General features: G+C 27.7%; 3 protein-coding genes across 3 annotated transcripts in view; 2 read left to right on the top strand and 1 right to left on the bottom strand.

Moving 5' to 3' along the window:
• The window catches only part of LOC139426795 (uncharacterized), a 47,899-nt gene that overhangs the window by 7,899 nt on the left and 25,273 nt on the right, over positions 1–14,727 (bottom strand). The window lies entirely within an intron of this gene.
• On the top strand, positions 210–728 carry LOC147803379 (protein FAM200A-like). Its single transcript, XM_087151271.1, has one exon. It carries the CDS (start codon positions 210–212, stop codon positions 726–728), a length of 519 nt encoding a protein of 172 aa, XP_087007397.1.
• On the top strand, positions 1,229–1,732 carry LOC147803378 (protein FAM200A-like). Its single transcript, XM_087151270.1, has one exon. It carries the CDS (start codon positions 1,229–1,231, stop codon positions 1,730–1,732), a length of 504 nt encoding a protein of 167 aa, XP_087007396.1.

The following is a 14,727-nucleotide window of genomic DNA, read 5'->3' as shown; positions in this document are numbered from 1 at the left end:
CATTTGGATTTACATGTAAAGTCATTAATGTCCAAGAACGACCAATGTGTTTGCTGTGTCTGAATACTTTGGCCTCAGACAGCATGAAACCAAATAAATTAAAACGGCATCTCGAAAACGTACATGCAGATCACGTTGGCAAGACAATAGAATTTTTCCAAAGAAAATTGGAGAATTTAAATAAACAAAAAGAAATGTTTTCAAAGACCATGTCTGTTACACAAAAAGCATTGCTTGCGTCTTATAAGGTTTCTTATAGAATTGCTAAATGCAAAAAACCCCATGTAATAGGAGAAACTTTAGTGCTACCTGCAGTTATTGACATGGTAGCTACGATGCTAGGTGAATCATATGCTGATCAACTTAAAATCATTCCACTTGCAGATAATACGGTGGGAAGACGAATATCCGATATATCTGAAGATCTTTGCGATCAATTAATAGAAAAAGTAAAACTCTCTTCTTTCGCGTTGCAAGTAGATGAGGCTACAGATGTTCTTAAGGATGCACACTTGATTACATATGTAAGATATGTTGTGGAAACTGATGTTAGAGAAGACATGTTATTCTGTAAACCTATTGAAGGCAATACTACAGCAAGTGAAGTTTTTAATATGATTGATAAATTTTTCAATGAATATAACATTCTGTGGGAGAACTGTGTTGGACTATGCACAGATGGAGCTCCATCTATGGCAGGAAAAAACGCTGGTCTACAGGCACTATAGTTCGAAAGGTGGCTCCTCGGGCAAGTTGGACGCATTGCATGATTCATAGACAATCACTTGTTTCAAGAGATATGGGTGAAGATTTACTAACAGTATTTCAAGTTATTTTAAGAGTTGTAAATTTTATCAAAAATAGCCCATTAAGAGGAAGGCTTTTCGCAAAATTGTGTAATGACATGGGTTCAGAATATACATCACTTCTATATTATTGTGAGGCACGTTGGCTTTCTCGTTCCAAAGTACTTCAAAGGGTGTTTGAGCTAAAAGAAGAGATCGCCATATTCCTTACTGATAATAATAGAGATGAAGCAAACTTGTTTTATGACACGAAATTCCTTGTAAAACTTGCGTATTTAGTGGATATTTTTCAAAGACTCAGTACTTTATATAAATTAATGCAAGGGCCTCAAATTCATGCTTTTGTCCAGAAAGACAAGGTTACTGCATTTATGAGAAAATTGGAACTGTGGATAATAAGTTAGAAAAATAATAACTTTGACATGTTTCCCACTTTTAAAATTACCTGTCTTGCAGATGAAATAGAAGAAAGTAAAGTTCTTATTAATAAACACTTGACCAGTTTAAGGGAGCAATTCTCGTTTTACTTTAAAGATCTTGACATGTCCAAATATGAATGGATTAGAAACCCGTTTGTGATAGAAAAATATGATGATTTTGGCCTTACGACAGCAGAGCAGGAAATGATAATTGACGTATCTAGTGACAGCACATTAAAGCAGATGTTTCAACACGAAAATAATATTGTCACGTTTTGGTTACGAGTAAAGGACGAGTTTCCTACTTTAACAAGTAAAGCTTTAGAAATTTTATTGCCCTTTGTAACATCTTACTTATGTGAAACTGGGTTTTCTGCAGTAGCTGTCTTAAAGACAAAGTATCGATCTTGCTTAAAGATTGAAAAGGAACTGAGAACCGCGATATCTTCAATGATACCACGGTTTGACAAAATTTGTGCTGAAAAACAAGCTCACCCTTCACATTAAATTTTTATAATGTTGTATTAATGTTGAATTCTATTTTTTGTACTTTTGTAAGATTTGTTTTTATTACATTATGTTATTATTTCTTAAAATAGATAATTATTTTTTATGTATTTTTATACATAATATTGTATATTATTTTGTAGCCCATTAAATAAATTACAATATCAGATGAGTGTTTATGAAATTGGATTGTTAGAAAAATTAAGGGGGGCACAACAAATTTTTTTTCCAAAGAGGGGGACGCAGGTACGAAAAGTTTGGAAAGCACTGTACTACCCAAGTAGCACTCAATATCGAATGATCTCGAAAAAACTTCGCTTACGACTTCGATCGATATTGTTCCGAAACATCGATCTATGTAAAAACGTCAGATTTTTTTTATATTGTACGACATTGTGAAATTTGATATAGATCGATATCTCAATAACGCCGTAGAATGTCGAGATTGAAAATACCATATTCCACGGCGTTTACAGATACAGTAGAACGTCGATGAATATTTTCATCACGTTATTCGTACAACAAATATTAATAAGCATTTAAAGATGCGGCAGAACACCGATCGATAATTTCGATACGTTATTCAAGAAAAAATTTTCACTGGGTTTTGTAGGATAGAGGTAAATTTGTGTTAATTATTTTATAAGGTTTTGCACTTCAGATCTTATTTCGCTAATTGTACTCCAATTTTTCAACAAAAAATAAGCACTCAAAAATATTTTTAATCAGTTTCCTGATATATATATATATAAAATTAGGATTTGCTCAGTAATTAATTTAAAAATTAAGTGTAAAATAGATGGAATATAAGAAGTGAATATTAATGTAAGGCATGATAATTATTTTAAGCTCAACTATGATTTATAAATCAAAATCAAAGACTATTTGCTTGTTTTAAAATAACCACATTTTCTACGCATGTAAATTAGTTTTCTTATTTTTTAGCATTAGCAATACACATTTGATCTTCAGACAGGATTCAATCACTGAAAATTAGTAATTTAATATATTGCACAACAGCACTAATAACTCAAAAAGTATTAATTTTAGGTGTGAATGCAAAGGAATAAAACAAAAAGTAGCTATGAATATTTTATTTGAATAAACATTAAAAATTTAGTAAAACAAATTGGCTCATTCTTGGGTCTTCAAATCCAAAGAATTGGTCACGTCAATTATCTTAGGTTTTCGTCCTTCCCAATCAGTGGCTGTAGCAGACCTTCCCAAATTTTTCCACAAGCTCTTGGCCTCAAAACGTTTGCGAACTGTAGCTGGAAGTAAAACATTGAGTAATATTAATAACATTTAAAAAATAAAAACTGAAAGACTAACTAACAAAACACAATTTATTAATGAGTATATAACGAAACTTAGAGAACTAAACTGAATGAAGGGCTTAGAGCAATGTATCTCAACCTTTTTATTTTGTTGCGGCACACTTTTAACGATTTAGGAATTTGATGGCACACAATGAAAAAAAATTTTATTAAAAATTGTTTACTTACCTATAGTACACTGTGTTAAATAGTCTGTGATAATAATATGTACTACAAAAGCACGTTTATTAAGGGATTAATTATTTCTTTCGACTGATTTTTTATTAGTAAGTAACAGTTATTTCCCCCCCTTCTTTTTGCTAGTTATTAATTGTTAGCTTGTTTTCTATAGTTATTAACTGTTATTTTTTGTGATTTCTTGTTAACTAGTTTTTTTTGCTAATTAATTTTTAGCTTATTTTTTGTTAGTTATCTTTTCCTAATTTGTTTTTTTTTATATATTTGGTTTTTTTAAGTTATCCTTTGTTAATTTGTTTATATTGCATAGCTTACTTTAATGATTAACTTATGTTTCCATTTGTAAGTTAATATTTAGCTTGTTTTCCTTTGTTAATAAATTATTTTAATAGTCATTAAATTCCCTACTTATTTCAACATTTTTTTAAGACTGCGTGTCAAAGACAATTTAATTATTCCATCTTATTTTAAGATTGTCAGAGACAAGGCAATCGCCGACAAAGATGTTCTAATGGTTAAAGCGTAGAAAAATTATAAAAAGTATATATATATATACTTTTTATGAACATTTCAAGCACATTTTAAGAATTTGGCAGCACAAAAAAATGCCACGACACTGCAGTTGAGAATCACTGGCTTAGAGAATCGACACACAGATAAAAAAAGGGCATGCTGCATTAGACACTGTTTTGTAAAACTGTCAATATTCAAGCAGCAATGCTGTATATTTGATTAAATAATAAATTCTTTAACAACAAAAAATACTATAATAAAAAGCCTATTGATTCAGTTTTATTGTATTTCTTAATATTCAATTTTACTTCTGTGTATTAAAGAACATTCACTTATACTAATGTGAATATACAAAAAGTATTGAAGTTGAAAATAAGATTTATTTTTAAAATTTAGATCTGATATTGATTACTTATGATTGCATATACTTAGAAGTATAATTAAACAAAAGCTTAAACTTATTATAAATACACTGCACTTCCAAATGCATTCAATTCTTTAATGTAATAGTTGTTTTTTTCCTTCTACAAAATTACTTTTTTATGTGATCCAAAAACTATTGACGTACAACTGTGTCAGACTTTGAAAATTAAGTTTTTCAAGCCTCTCTCTCTCCCGCTCACTTTTTTGGTTTGGATTTCTGAAACTTTTTTGCAATATTTGGTTTCCTTTACAAGGGCACAAATTTTTATTTTGTATTTTTCAAATAGAGAGAATCTCTTCCTAGCATTATTTTTAAATTAAATTATAATGATGCCTTTAACTACAGCTGGCAAAGATAAAAATCGACTGATGATATAGATTAATACATATTAAAAAATTGTGAATATACACGAAAAATCCTGAATAAACTTAGAAATGTTAAGGATTAACTGCAAATTAATGTTTGTAAAATTTAACACAAAAAGAGAGGAATTCTAAATATTTTGATTTATTATTTGCAATTGGAATTGTTATTCAGATGAAAACTTAAATTTTTTTTTCTTAAAGCATTTAAAAACTAGAAAGAAAAAAATATCACATATATATATTAATAAAAATAAATAATATTTTAATAAACAATTTTACCCAAATGACATTAGTGATGGCAGGCACACTTTCAAATGAGGACTTTCTTTTCACCTCAGTCACAATGCCGGCATATGGAGTCAAAACACTGAATCTGAAAACATAAGTTTGTTAATTTATTCAAACAGCTACAAGACAATATAAATTATGTTAAAATTTAATCTATAAGAGTATTAACATATTTATATTAGCTAGCCCACCTTAATTATTATTTACACTTTGCAGAACAAATAAGATGGTGAAATTCTTTTTTGCTTTTTAAGGAGACAGCAAGGTTTGAAAAGGTTAAGATTCACTGGCCTATACTTTAGAGCAAAGGTTCCTATACTAAAGGATCCAATGAGCAATTGTAATTTTTTTGATCATAATAATTATAGCTCCATTTTTAATAAAATGCTTTCTATGGAGAAAAAAAATTAGGGAATGATTATAATACCATTGAATAACTCAATCATAAAAATAATTACAATAAGTTCACTTACATCTTCTTTCAACTTTTCCTCTAATTGATTAAGATCACCATCCGAAGAAAGCGGGAACTCAATACCTCTTGGTAATTCTAAAAAAACAGATGTTGAATTATCTTTCTCTTTTTCAGAGAGCTGAATTTGATGAGCCTTCATTTCTTTAATTTCCTTTCTTAACTTTTTAATCTCCTCTTGATTTTTTAACACACAGTTACACATCTTAGTCACTAAAATAACAAATACAAGAGATTAAGTATGTGCAGTTTTATAAATGTGTTCTTAATGCTAATAATAAGATTAGGTATTTTATAAAAACACCAAGTTAATTAACAAAAAATAAAAACTATATACATTTACTAATACATAAACTAAATACATTTTTTTAAATATTATAACAAGCAAATTTTTCATGAAAAATAAATGAGGAAAAAATATTAAAAATACAAAATGTTACTCGAGGCTCCTAAATTTATATTAGTTTTCTCATCTTGCAATTGCTCTGTTCAGTGACAAGAATACAAAATAGTCTGATGTCATAATTTATTTAATAGCTAAAAAGCTGAGTAGAGCAAATTATACACCTATGTTGGTGAAATTGCAACACAATGAAAGAACTGTCTGACATTTATTCATTAAATTACTGATAGTGGTATAAATAAACAAGTGCACTCATTTTCTAAATAAATTCTAATCATTTACATGAAGGCATTAAGAATAAGATAAAACAGTAACAAATTATCACATCAAAATATAACATTTCTACTTGATATATATTGTTAATAGATATCAGTATAAGATTAGACATTACAAAATTAATTTCTACACATTAATATTTTAGAATGAATCACCGCTAAGTTATAATCTTATTTAATAAGAATCACACATAGACCTGTTGTGTTATATATATATATATATACCTGGTCTGTCTTGGTTTTTCTGAGAGGTACCTCTTTTGTGAAAAATTGGGATCCTTCATTCTCTGAGATCCTGCAAAATTAATTAACGTTGGATAGTTTAATAAAACAAAAATTGAAATTTTTCTAACATAAAATACGTCTGAACAATATGATATTATTAACATGAATAATATATAAGGAAAAATGTTTTTCTCGCATTCCTAACAATTCTCTACAAAAATAAATAGCTTGTAATATATTATGTTTAGATGCTAGATGTATAATAAGAAGCTGTATCGTAAAACATATTTTATACCATTAATTCCTCCGTCACTTTATTTAGTGTATTATTATTATTATAAAAACAAATTAAAAATACATATAATATTAAATACATATAATTAAATTAAAATAACTTTTCAGATTTATTTCTTTTTTTAAGCTTATAGAACACTTTTTATAAATAAAAATATTTATACAGTATAACTTAAAAGTTTATGAGCACTAAATGAAAACACCCAATTTCCCCCGGGATTTTTCAAAGCCTGAAAAACAATAAAATAATTAATTAGAAAAGCTTTGACCAATATTTTCTAATCATAATCTTAGAAACTTATAAGTTTTAGTTGGTGCACTCTTATCCAAATTATACTTCAGTTTTTAAAGTTATTTTAAAGATAAAAAAAAAAGTGAATAGCTTTAATATTTTGTATATTAACACATTTTGATATTATTTTTGACATTTAAATTTCCCTTTTTTATCTACAAATTTTTATTATTATTTTCAGCAAACAAAAAATTCTTTAAAAAAGTTTTAATAACCATAAAAATTTCTTTGATTTTGAACCTTTAGTGTCTAGTTTAATTTTCCTTTAGTATACTCTTGTTATATAAGAAACACATATCATACTTTATACATAACACATACCTTACTTGATATCCAACACATTTAAAAAAAAAAATTGTAGTAGTAATGAATTAAAATCATTCTTGTACCATAAACTAAATCTTCTATATTAAGAACTTTTATTTAGAGAATTATATTACAAGACTGGATTAAATTTAGGTAAATAGAATATCATTTTTTTCAGAAATTGAAAAGCTTAACTAATTTCTTTTTTTAAAATTGTTTAATATTTTCATATTGCTTATTTTACTTTTAGACATAGTTTTAAAATCTATATAACCTTTTACTACAATTCACTTACATAAATATTTTGATAAATTATGTATACTTATATCATTTTGAGCACAATTTTGAATGTTTTAAAACGAATTAACTGTTAATAAGCACACAGAATTAACGTTGACAGACTTAATTTTTATGAAAAGTATTTATACACTCATAACTACAATGCTATGAACCTTGTTCACACAATAAATTACATTAGAAACATTTCATCTTATAAAAAATTATTTAAGAATCTAGTGAACCATAACATTTAACATCCCAGCCAACAAGTAAACGGTTCTGAACAAACAACTTTGACAATGAATTTACGTCATTAATTAGAAATTATTCCGTTCATAATATTTAAAATTAGTGAAAAGTTAAAAACTACTAACTTAATTATAATTCAAAACCAGCTACATATGATCTTTTATAATGGAATGTTCTTTTGGTAATGTAGGCTTAACCTAAGTATAAAAGTTAAACATTGCAATTAGAAATGAAGATCTGACATAATATTAATAGAGTTTATACAAGTAAATAGAAGATGAATAAACTTTGCTTACCTAAATTAAATCGGTAAGGTGACTTTTGACGACAATATTATGTTTTTAGTAGAAGATATAACACGCTTAACACATACAAATCGTAAAGCGTGACGTCAGAGCTGAAGATCACGTGACAAGCGTTCATATCGATTAACTTTGTTGATAACAATATTAAGTTCGCTTCACCTTCCAATCCCGTTCAATATCGTTCTCACGGAATTCTATTTTTTACTTTCACTAATGTGAGCAAGTATAAAGAAATTTTACTCATTTTTATCTTTCTAACAAATATTTTGAACTTTGAAACTAAAATATATTTAATATAGAGTGTTTTAAGAAAAATACTTTTAAAGTTTCATTGGCGGAATTCATTCAATAACTTGCTCACAGTATCTATATTCCTCCGCTTTCAAAATATTGATAGGAACAGCCACGGTATAGATCGATGTTTCTGTGCTACTTGGGTAAGTAGTAAAAATTTTAAATCCAATTCAAATATTTCTTTTTAAAAAAATAGGATATATTTTCGTTTAGCAATAATTAAATTTATTATTTTTGAGGTTATTTCTGTCTTATTTTTGTATGTATTTATATTCCAATTTGTATATTAATCTACATTCTAATAAACTTGTTTTTTTACTTAAATGGCATCACTCAACTCAGTAAACACGAATCTCAAATAAATAAATAAATGCAAAGGTAAAGATAAAAAAAAAACACTTAAAATCATATATATTTCAATTTGCTATAAATATTAGGAATCACTGTACTAAGTTGAGGATTTACTGAAAATTTAATTAAAATTATCTTATTACTTCAGCGTTAGAACTGTTGCCACAAGTGTCAAAAGATTGGCAATTTTTTATGCTAAATTTTTAAACACGTGTCCTAATTTTGCAAATTAGGGTGATTCAAAATAGCATGGATAAAATGAAAAGACAACGCATGCTTATAAAAAGAATAAAAGAAAAATAAATAAATAAATAAAATAAAAAATAAGTAAAGAAATTAAAAAAATATATATAAAAAAAGGATAAAAACACTTACCATCGTATATATTTGTTATAAATTTTAGGAATCGCTGTACAAAGTTGAGGATTTACAAAAAATTTCGTTAAATTTACCTTGTTACTCCATCGTTAGAACTGTTGCCACAAGTGTCAAAAGATTGAAAATTTTTAATGTATAATTTTTAATCACGAGTCCTAATGGCAAAATAGCAATATAGCAGTCAAAATAGCACGGATAAAATGAAAAAACAGCGCAAGCTTTGAAATAGAATAAAAGCAGAAAAAAAAAAAAAAAAAAAAAAAAACATCAACCCTAATAGGAATATGGAGTCATCAACACTAGCGGGTGTCGCAAGTGTTATATACAAAGACAGAAAATAAAAAAAAAATCCTTTTACATTATCAAATTTATGCTGTATTTCAACAAAGGCTACGCATCTACGAACAATGACTAAGTTTTTTTCCTTCTAAACACTATCATGAGACTGCACATTTGAAAAAATGCATTATTTTCTAATATAATAGCACTTGATGTCTAAAGGCGTAAAGCAAAACTGTAAATAGTATATTGGTTGTAGAGATGCCGTGAATGGCCAAAACAGTAAAAAGAAATGACTAATGAATAACAAGAAATCTATAAAAAAAATTAAAATTTAGTACCTTTTTCTAGCATATTTCTTACAGTAATTTCTAGCATATATCTATAAAAAGAAATTAAATTTAGCAACTTTTTCTAGCATATTTCTTTCAGTTTACTTTTGAAAGTTGAGGCAAAGAATGTTTTCGCTTTAAATATGAATAATTTGTAATGTAAATCATGGTAGTTTTAGTTTAAGGCTTTTTTTCGAAGACTGCGTCGAAATACGAAGGCTCCGTCTTTTCTGCGAATAACATGTTATTTTTATAACTGTTGTTAGTTTGCAACTGTTACTTATGACTGTTAGGTCATGTTTAGCTTATCTAATGGAGTCAATATGGAAAAAAGCCATAGTACTGTGAAAATAAAAAGCGTTTGCTGTCTATTTTTATCATAATTTTTTTTTTAATATTTACAAACTCCAATGCTGCATGACCTAGGCTCATAAAAATTTGTAAAATCTGTGAATGAGTCAGTGATTTTGATAATTTTCAACCAAGTGGATAAATAGTGCTAAATTAGCGATCTGAAGTCCAGAGTGGTGAATTTCAGTTTTTTACGAAATCTGAGAACATAATTTGGTTCGGAAAAGCAGGAACATTTAAGCCAGACATATTGCAAAGGGAGGGAGGAGGGGTGCAAAATTTTTAAAACCAACATTTATACATTAAAGTATAGATATTTAGAAAACTTTTTCTCAACTACTTTACAATTTGTCAGCTATAAATATGCTTCAAGCGATGCTCTGTGATTACGCTTGTTTTGTTTGCCTACGGTTGCATAATTTGTTTACGGATCGAACAAATAACATTTGGATGTTGAAAATTGTCACCAAGGTATTTTTTTCAACCGAAAATATTAAAACTGATTGCTCAGTTTTTTTTCTTTAGAATTTAATTCAGAGAAGCAAAAATTTTTTTTTACCTAAAATAATCATAAATGTATGATTTTTTTCTACTTAAAGTAGTAAGTTCTACTTAAATAATAAGCATGCTATGCCAGGCTTATTATTATTATTTATTTATTTATTTATTTTTTGATTCTGGAATTTATAGCTTTAATTCAAATTTATGTCTCATATAAAGCACATAAATAAATATAAAAGCTCATATACAACATATAAATAAACTAAAGATTTATTTGTGTATGATGTGGGTGTTAGGGATAACTAATAAATTATATCACACGTTACATTATGTGTAAATATCATACATATGTGTTTGTTAGACTGATATAAAAGACTAAATTATCTACGAAGTAATATTTAATGTTATACTTGCTTTCTACTTTTTGAAACTTATTTAAATAGAAATTATTGTAAGAACGTTATTGGCTTATGAGATAAATAATAGTATACATATCCTTTGACAACAGCATTTATTACAATTACATCCATTAATATTTAATTCATCCAGTATATTGTTCCAAAGATAACAAAAAAATATGCTTATAGCAATTTTGCTTACCTATAGAGTCACTAATTTTTACAAAAGAATATGCTTATAGCAATTTTACTTACGTGTAGTTACTAATTTTTACGATAGGATATTCTTATTGCAATTTTGCTTACGTATAGAGTCACTAATTTTATCCGTTTGATCCCTGGGTTTTCTAGTTCATACAATAGCGCGTCACTAACACCGACAATTTTGGATCGTTGGCTGAAAGTTCTTCAAATGATTCCAGTTTGATAACAGCTTTAAAATTTTCCTTTATGAATTTCAGTATATTTTCTTTAAATGTCTCATTACCATGTCGATTGGCCAAACTCAACATCTGGCACGCATTATCTACTTTCAGATGTACCAGCAAATCCCTTTTACAAGCATCGCGGAGTGACAAAACTTCATATTTGTCAGCAGCATAATAGAGGTCGCAAGCGTCGTCAAAGTCATGAGTTTTCGTCACTCCAGAGTAGAGATACAGCAAGAGATCGTTCATTATTTCAGCTCGTATATCCGGGATAACTATGATATTGCTTGCAGATTCGCTTGTATCATGATTGAACATTCTGTCAAATACTGGTGATCTTGCTTGCAGAATGTTTCTGTGCGATTTGATCTTTACACCACTAACATCTAACGTGAAATCTGAGGTAATAGTTTGATCCAAAATCTTTGAAAAGTCATTCGAAAGCCTTTGTACTTTTTCCAATTCCAAGCTGTTTGGAGTTAAACTTTCAGGCAAATCCGATGGAGTAGAATTCTTAAACTCTAAGAAACAAATTATTTTGATAGGAAATTGCTGAGGTAAGAAATCCTTTGGATTAGGAAATAACCTAAAAATTTTACCTTCGATGGCAGATCTAACAAAACAATCAAGGCATCTGTTATTCCCATCGAATATAAGACACGTAGAACCTGTAAATAGGTCAGTTGATTCTACTTTACAAACTAGCATGAAATCACCCAAATTATTGAATAATTTCAGACAGTTGCTTTCTTTTTCAACCGTGACAGAAAAGTTTTCACTCTCAAAACAACTATCAATATCATCTTTTTTAAATCGCAATTCAATATTGATCAAAATCCTGGATACATTTTTAAAATAAGTTATTCTCTAAAAGACGCCAGACATGATGAGTGTTGAGTTTAGTTTTGAGAGGAAAAAATAATCATTTTAAAAGTGTTCCCTTCAACGACATCTAATCTACAATAGAGTCCCCATAATTGCGGAATATTTCATCACAAAGGTGAAATGCAAACTTTTTTAGATAATGATTATTTCTACGATAAGAGATGTAAGCACATCCTAAAGTATCCTTTTTGTGTATCGCATTTATGAAAGGTTCTATAATCACAAGAAGAATTAAAACTACTTATTTTAAGGTTTTAGACACCGAAAAATCGAAAATAGTGTTAGTATGTCGTAAGAATTTAAAATCCAATTCATCTAACATCTAACGTGACATCTGAGGTAATAGTTTGATCCAAAATCTTTGAAAAGTCATTCGAAAGCCTTTGCAGTTTTTCCAATTCCAAGCTGTTTGGAGTTAAACTTTCAGGCAAATCCGATTGAGTAGAATTCTTAAACTCTAAGAAACAAACTACAGTGACCTCTCATTTATGCACCACCTCTTTTATGTGCCTTTTTCATTTATACGACGATTTTTATTGGTCCCAGTACATCAGGTAGGGAAATAATGATAAATATCCTTCGTTTATGCGTCGCTCTAAAAATAAATTTTTCAATTATGCACCGAAATTTTAGGCTAACATTTTAATTTTTTTATCCTTTAAATATTTTTTTTCTTTTTCTGAAAAAAAATTTTAAAATTAAAAATGAAGCAAATAAGCAATCCTTGTTACAGATAAAAAGAAATATATGTTGTTAACTATCATTGAATTTTCTTCCCCCTGTGACCTTTTCATTTTTGCTGTTTCTGGAAAGAATTTTGAATAGTGTGTCTTATCTGTTGCACCAACAACAATGAAAGTCCATTTATCTTTAAGAAAATAACCATTCCTATTGTCCAGAGGTTAGTTTTACTCCGATGCTGTTTTCTAGAAAAGAAAGACACCTGGAATACGAAAGATGAAAGAGACCGCGTTCTCTTACTTGCAGTCAGATGGACATCATGAGTAAATAAAAGGAGCTGGTCTGTTCCATACAGTATTTCAACTCTATGGTCTGTTCAGTGACAGTAGCATATATGGCAGTACTTTTACTTTCGTTACTTGTACCGCCGGTACAAGTAAAAAGTACGCACTTTTACTTGTACTTCGTTACTTTTTAAATTTAGTACTTTTACTTGCACTTCGTTACTTTTTAAATTTAGTACTTTTACTTGTACTTTCGCTACTTTTTTAGGGAAAAAGTACAAGTATTTGTAACGAAAATATCGAATGAAATCGTTACTTTTTTCTAAAACTCGGTAAATTCGGTAAGCTTTAAAAAAAAAATTTTTAAAAATAATATTTATGTTTTTTTTTTAATTTATAAAATTAATGTGCAATATATATGCATTAACAGCCAATTTCGTGTTTAAATACCTTCTGTTTCAACTTATACTGCACATTCAATTATTTTTTACTAGCTGAAAGGTCACAAAGCTAACTGAAACCCCGTGTTTGCTTTGTTTACGTTTGTGCTTTTAAAACGCGTTTCTAAAGAGTAAAACAATTTTAAATCAATGGTAATTTAAATAAATAAAAATAATAAACTAAAAATTAAAATCAATAGATAAAATTTCTTTTTCGTGCAAATCCATGAAAAGTTTGATATTAAAATTATATTTGATTTTAAAATTATATTATACGATTGTATTATAAAATTATATTATAATATTTTTCCGATTTTAAAAATAAATTAATATCCATAACTTTCAAAATTAAAAATAATTAAATAAATAACAACAATTTCGCAAAAACATTAAAGAACACAAGAATATTATTCAATGAAAGTTTAGGTTACTTTGAATTTTCGATTTCCTAGAAATGTACTTTTAAGTCGTTACTTTTTTTGTTCAGTACTTGTACTTTTACTTGTACTTTTTACTCGTTACTTTTTAAAATAAGAACTTTTTACCTTTTACTCGTTACTTTTTTTAAAAATACTTGTACTTTTACTCGTTACTTTTTAAAAGTAACGTTGCCATATATGCCATATATGGCAGTACTTTTACTTTCGTTACTTGTACCGTCGATACAAGTAAAAAGTACGTACTTTTACTTGTACTTCGTTACTTTTTAAATTTAGTACTTTTACTTGCACTTCGTTACTTTTTAAATTTAGTACTTTTACTTGTACTTCGTTACTTTTTTAGGGAAAAAGTACAAGTATTTGTAACGAAAATATCGAATGAAATCGTTACTTTTTTCTAAAACTCGGTAAATTCGGTAAGCTTTAAAAAAAAAATATTTAAAAATAATATTTATGTTTTTTTTTTAATTTATAAAATTAATGTGCAATATATATGCATTAACAGCCAACTTCGTGTTTAAATACCTTCTGTTTCAACTTATACTGCACATTCAATTATTTTTTACTAGCTGAAAGGTCACAAAGCTAACTGAAACCCCGTGTTTGCTTTGTTTACGTTTGTGCTTTTAAAACGCGTTTCTAAAGAGTAAAACAATTTTAAATCAATGGTAATTTAAATAAATAAAAATAATAAACTAAAAATTAAAATCAATAGATAAAATTTCTTTTTCGTGCAAATCCATGAAAAG

This window comes from Parasteatoda tepidariorum, chromosome 9 (assembly GCF_982258835.1).
Source record: "Parasteatoda tepidariorum strain Cologne lab strain chromosome 9, Ptep-v5.0, whole genome shotgun sequence".
Classification (NCBI taxonomy): domain Eukaryota; kingdom Metazoa; phylum Arthropoda; class Arachnida; order Araneae; family Theridiidae; genus Parasteatoda; species Parasteatoda tepidariorum.
This window is presented reverse-complemented; position numbering and strand designations above follow the sequence as displayed.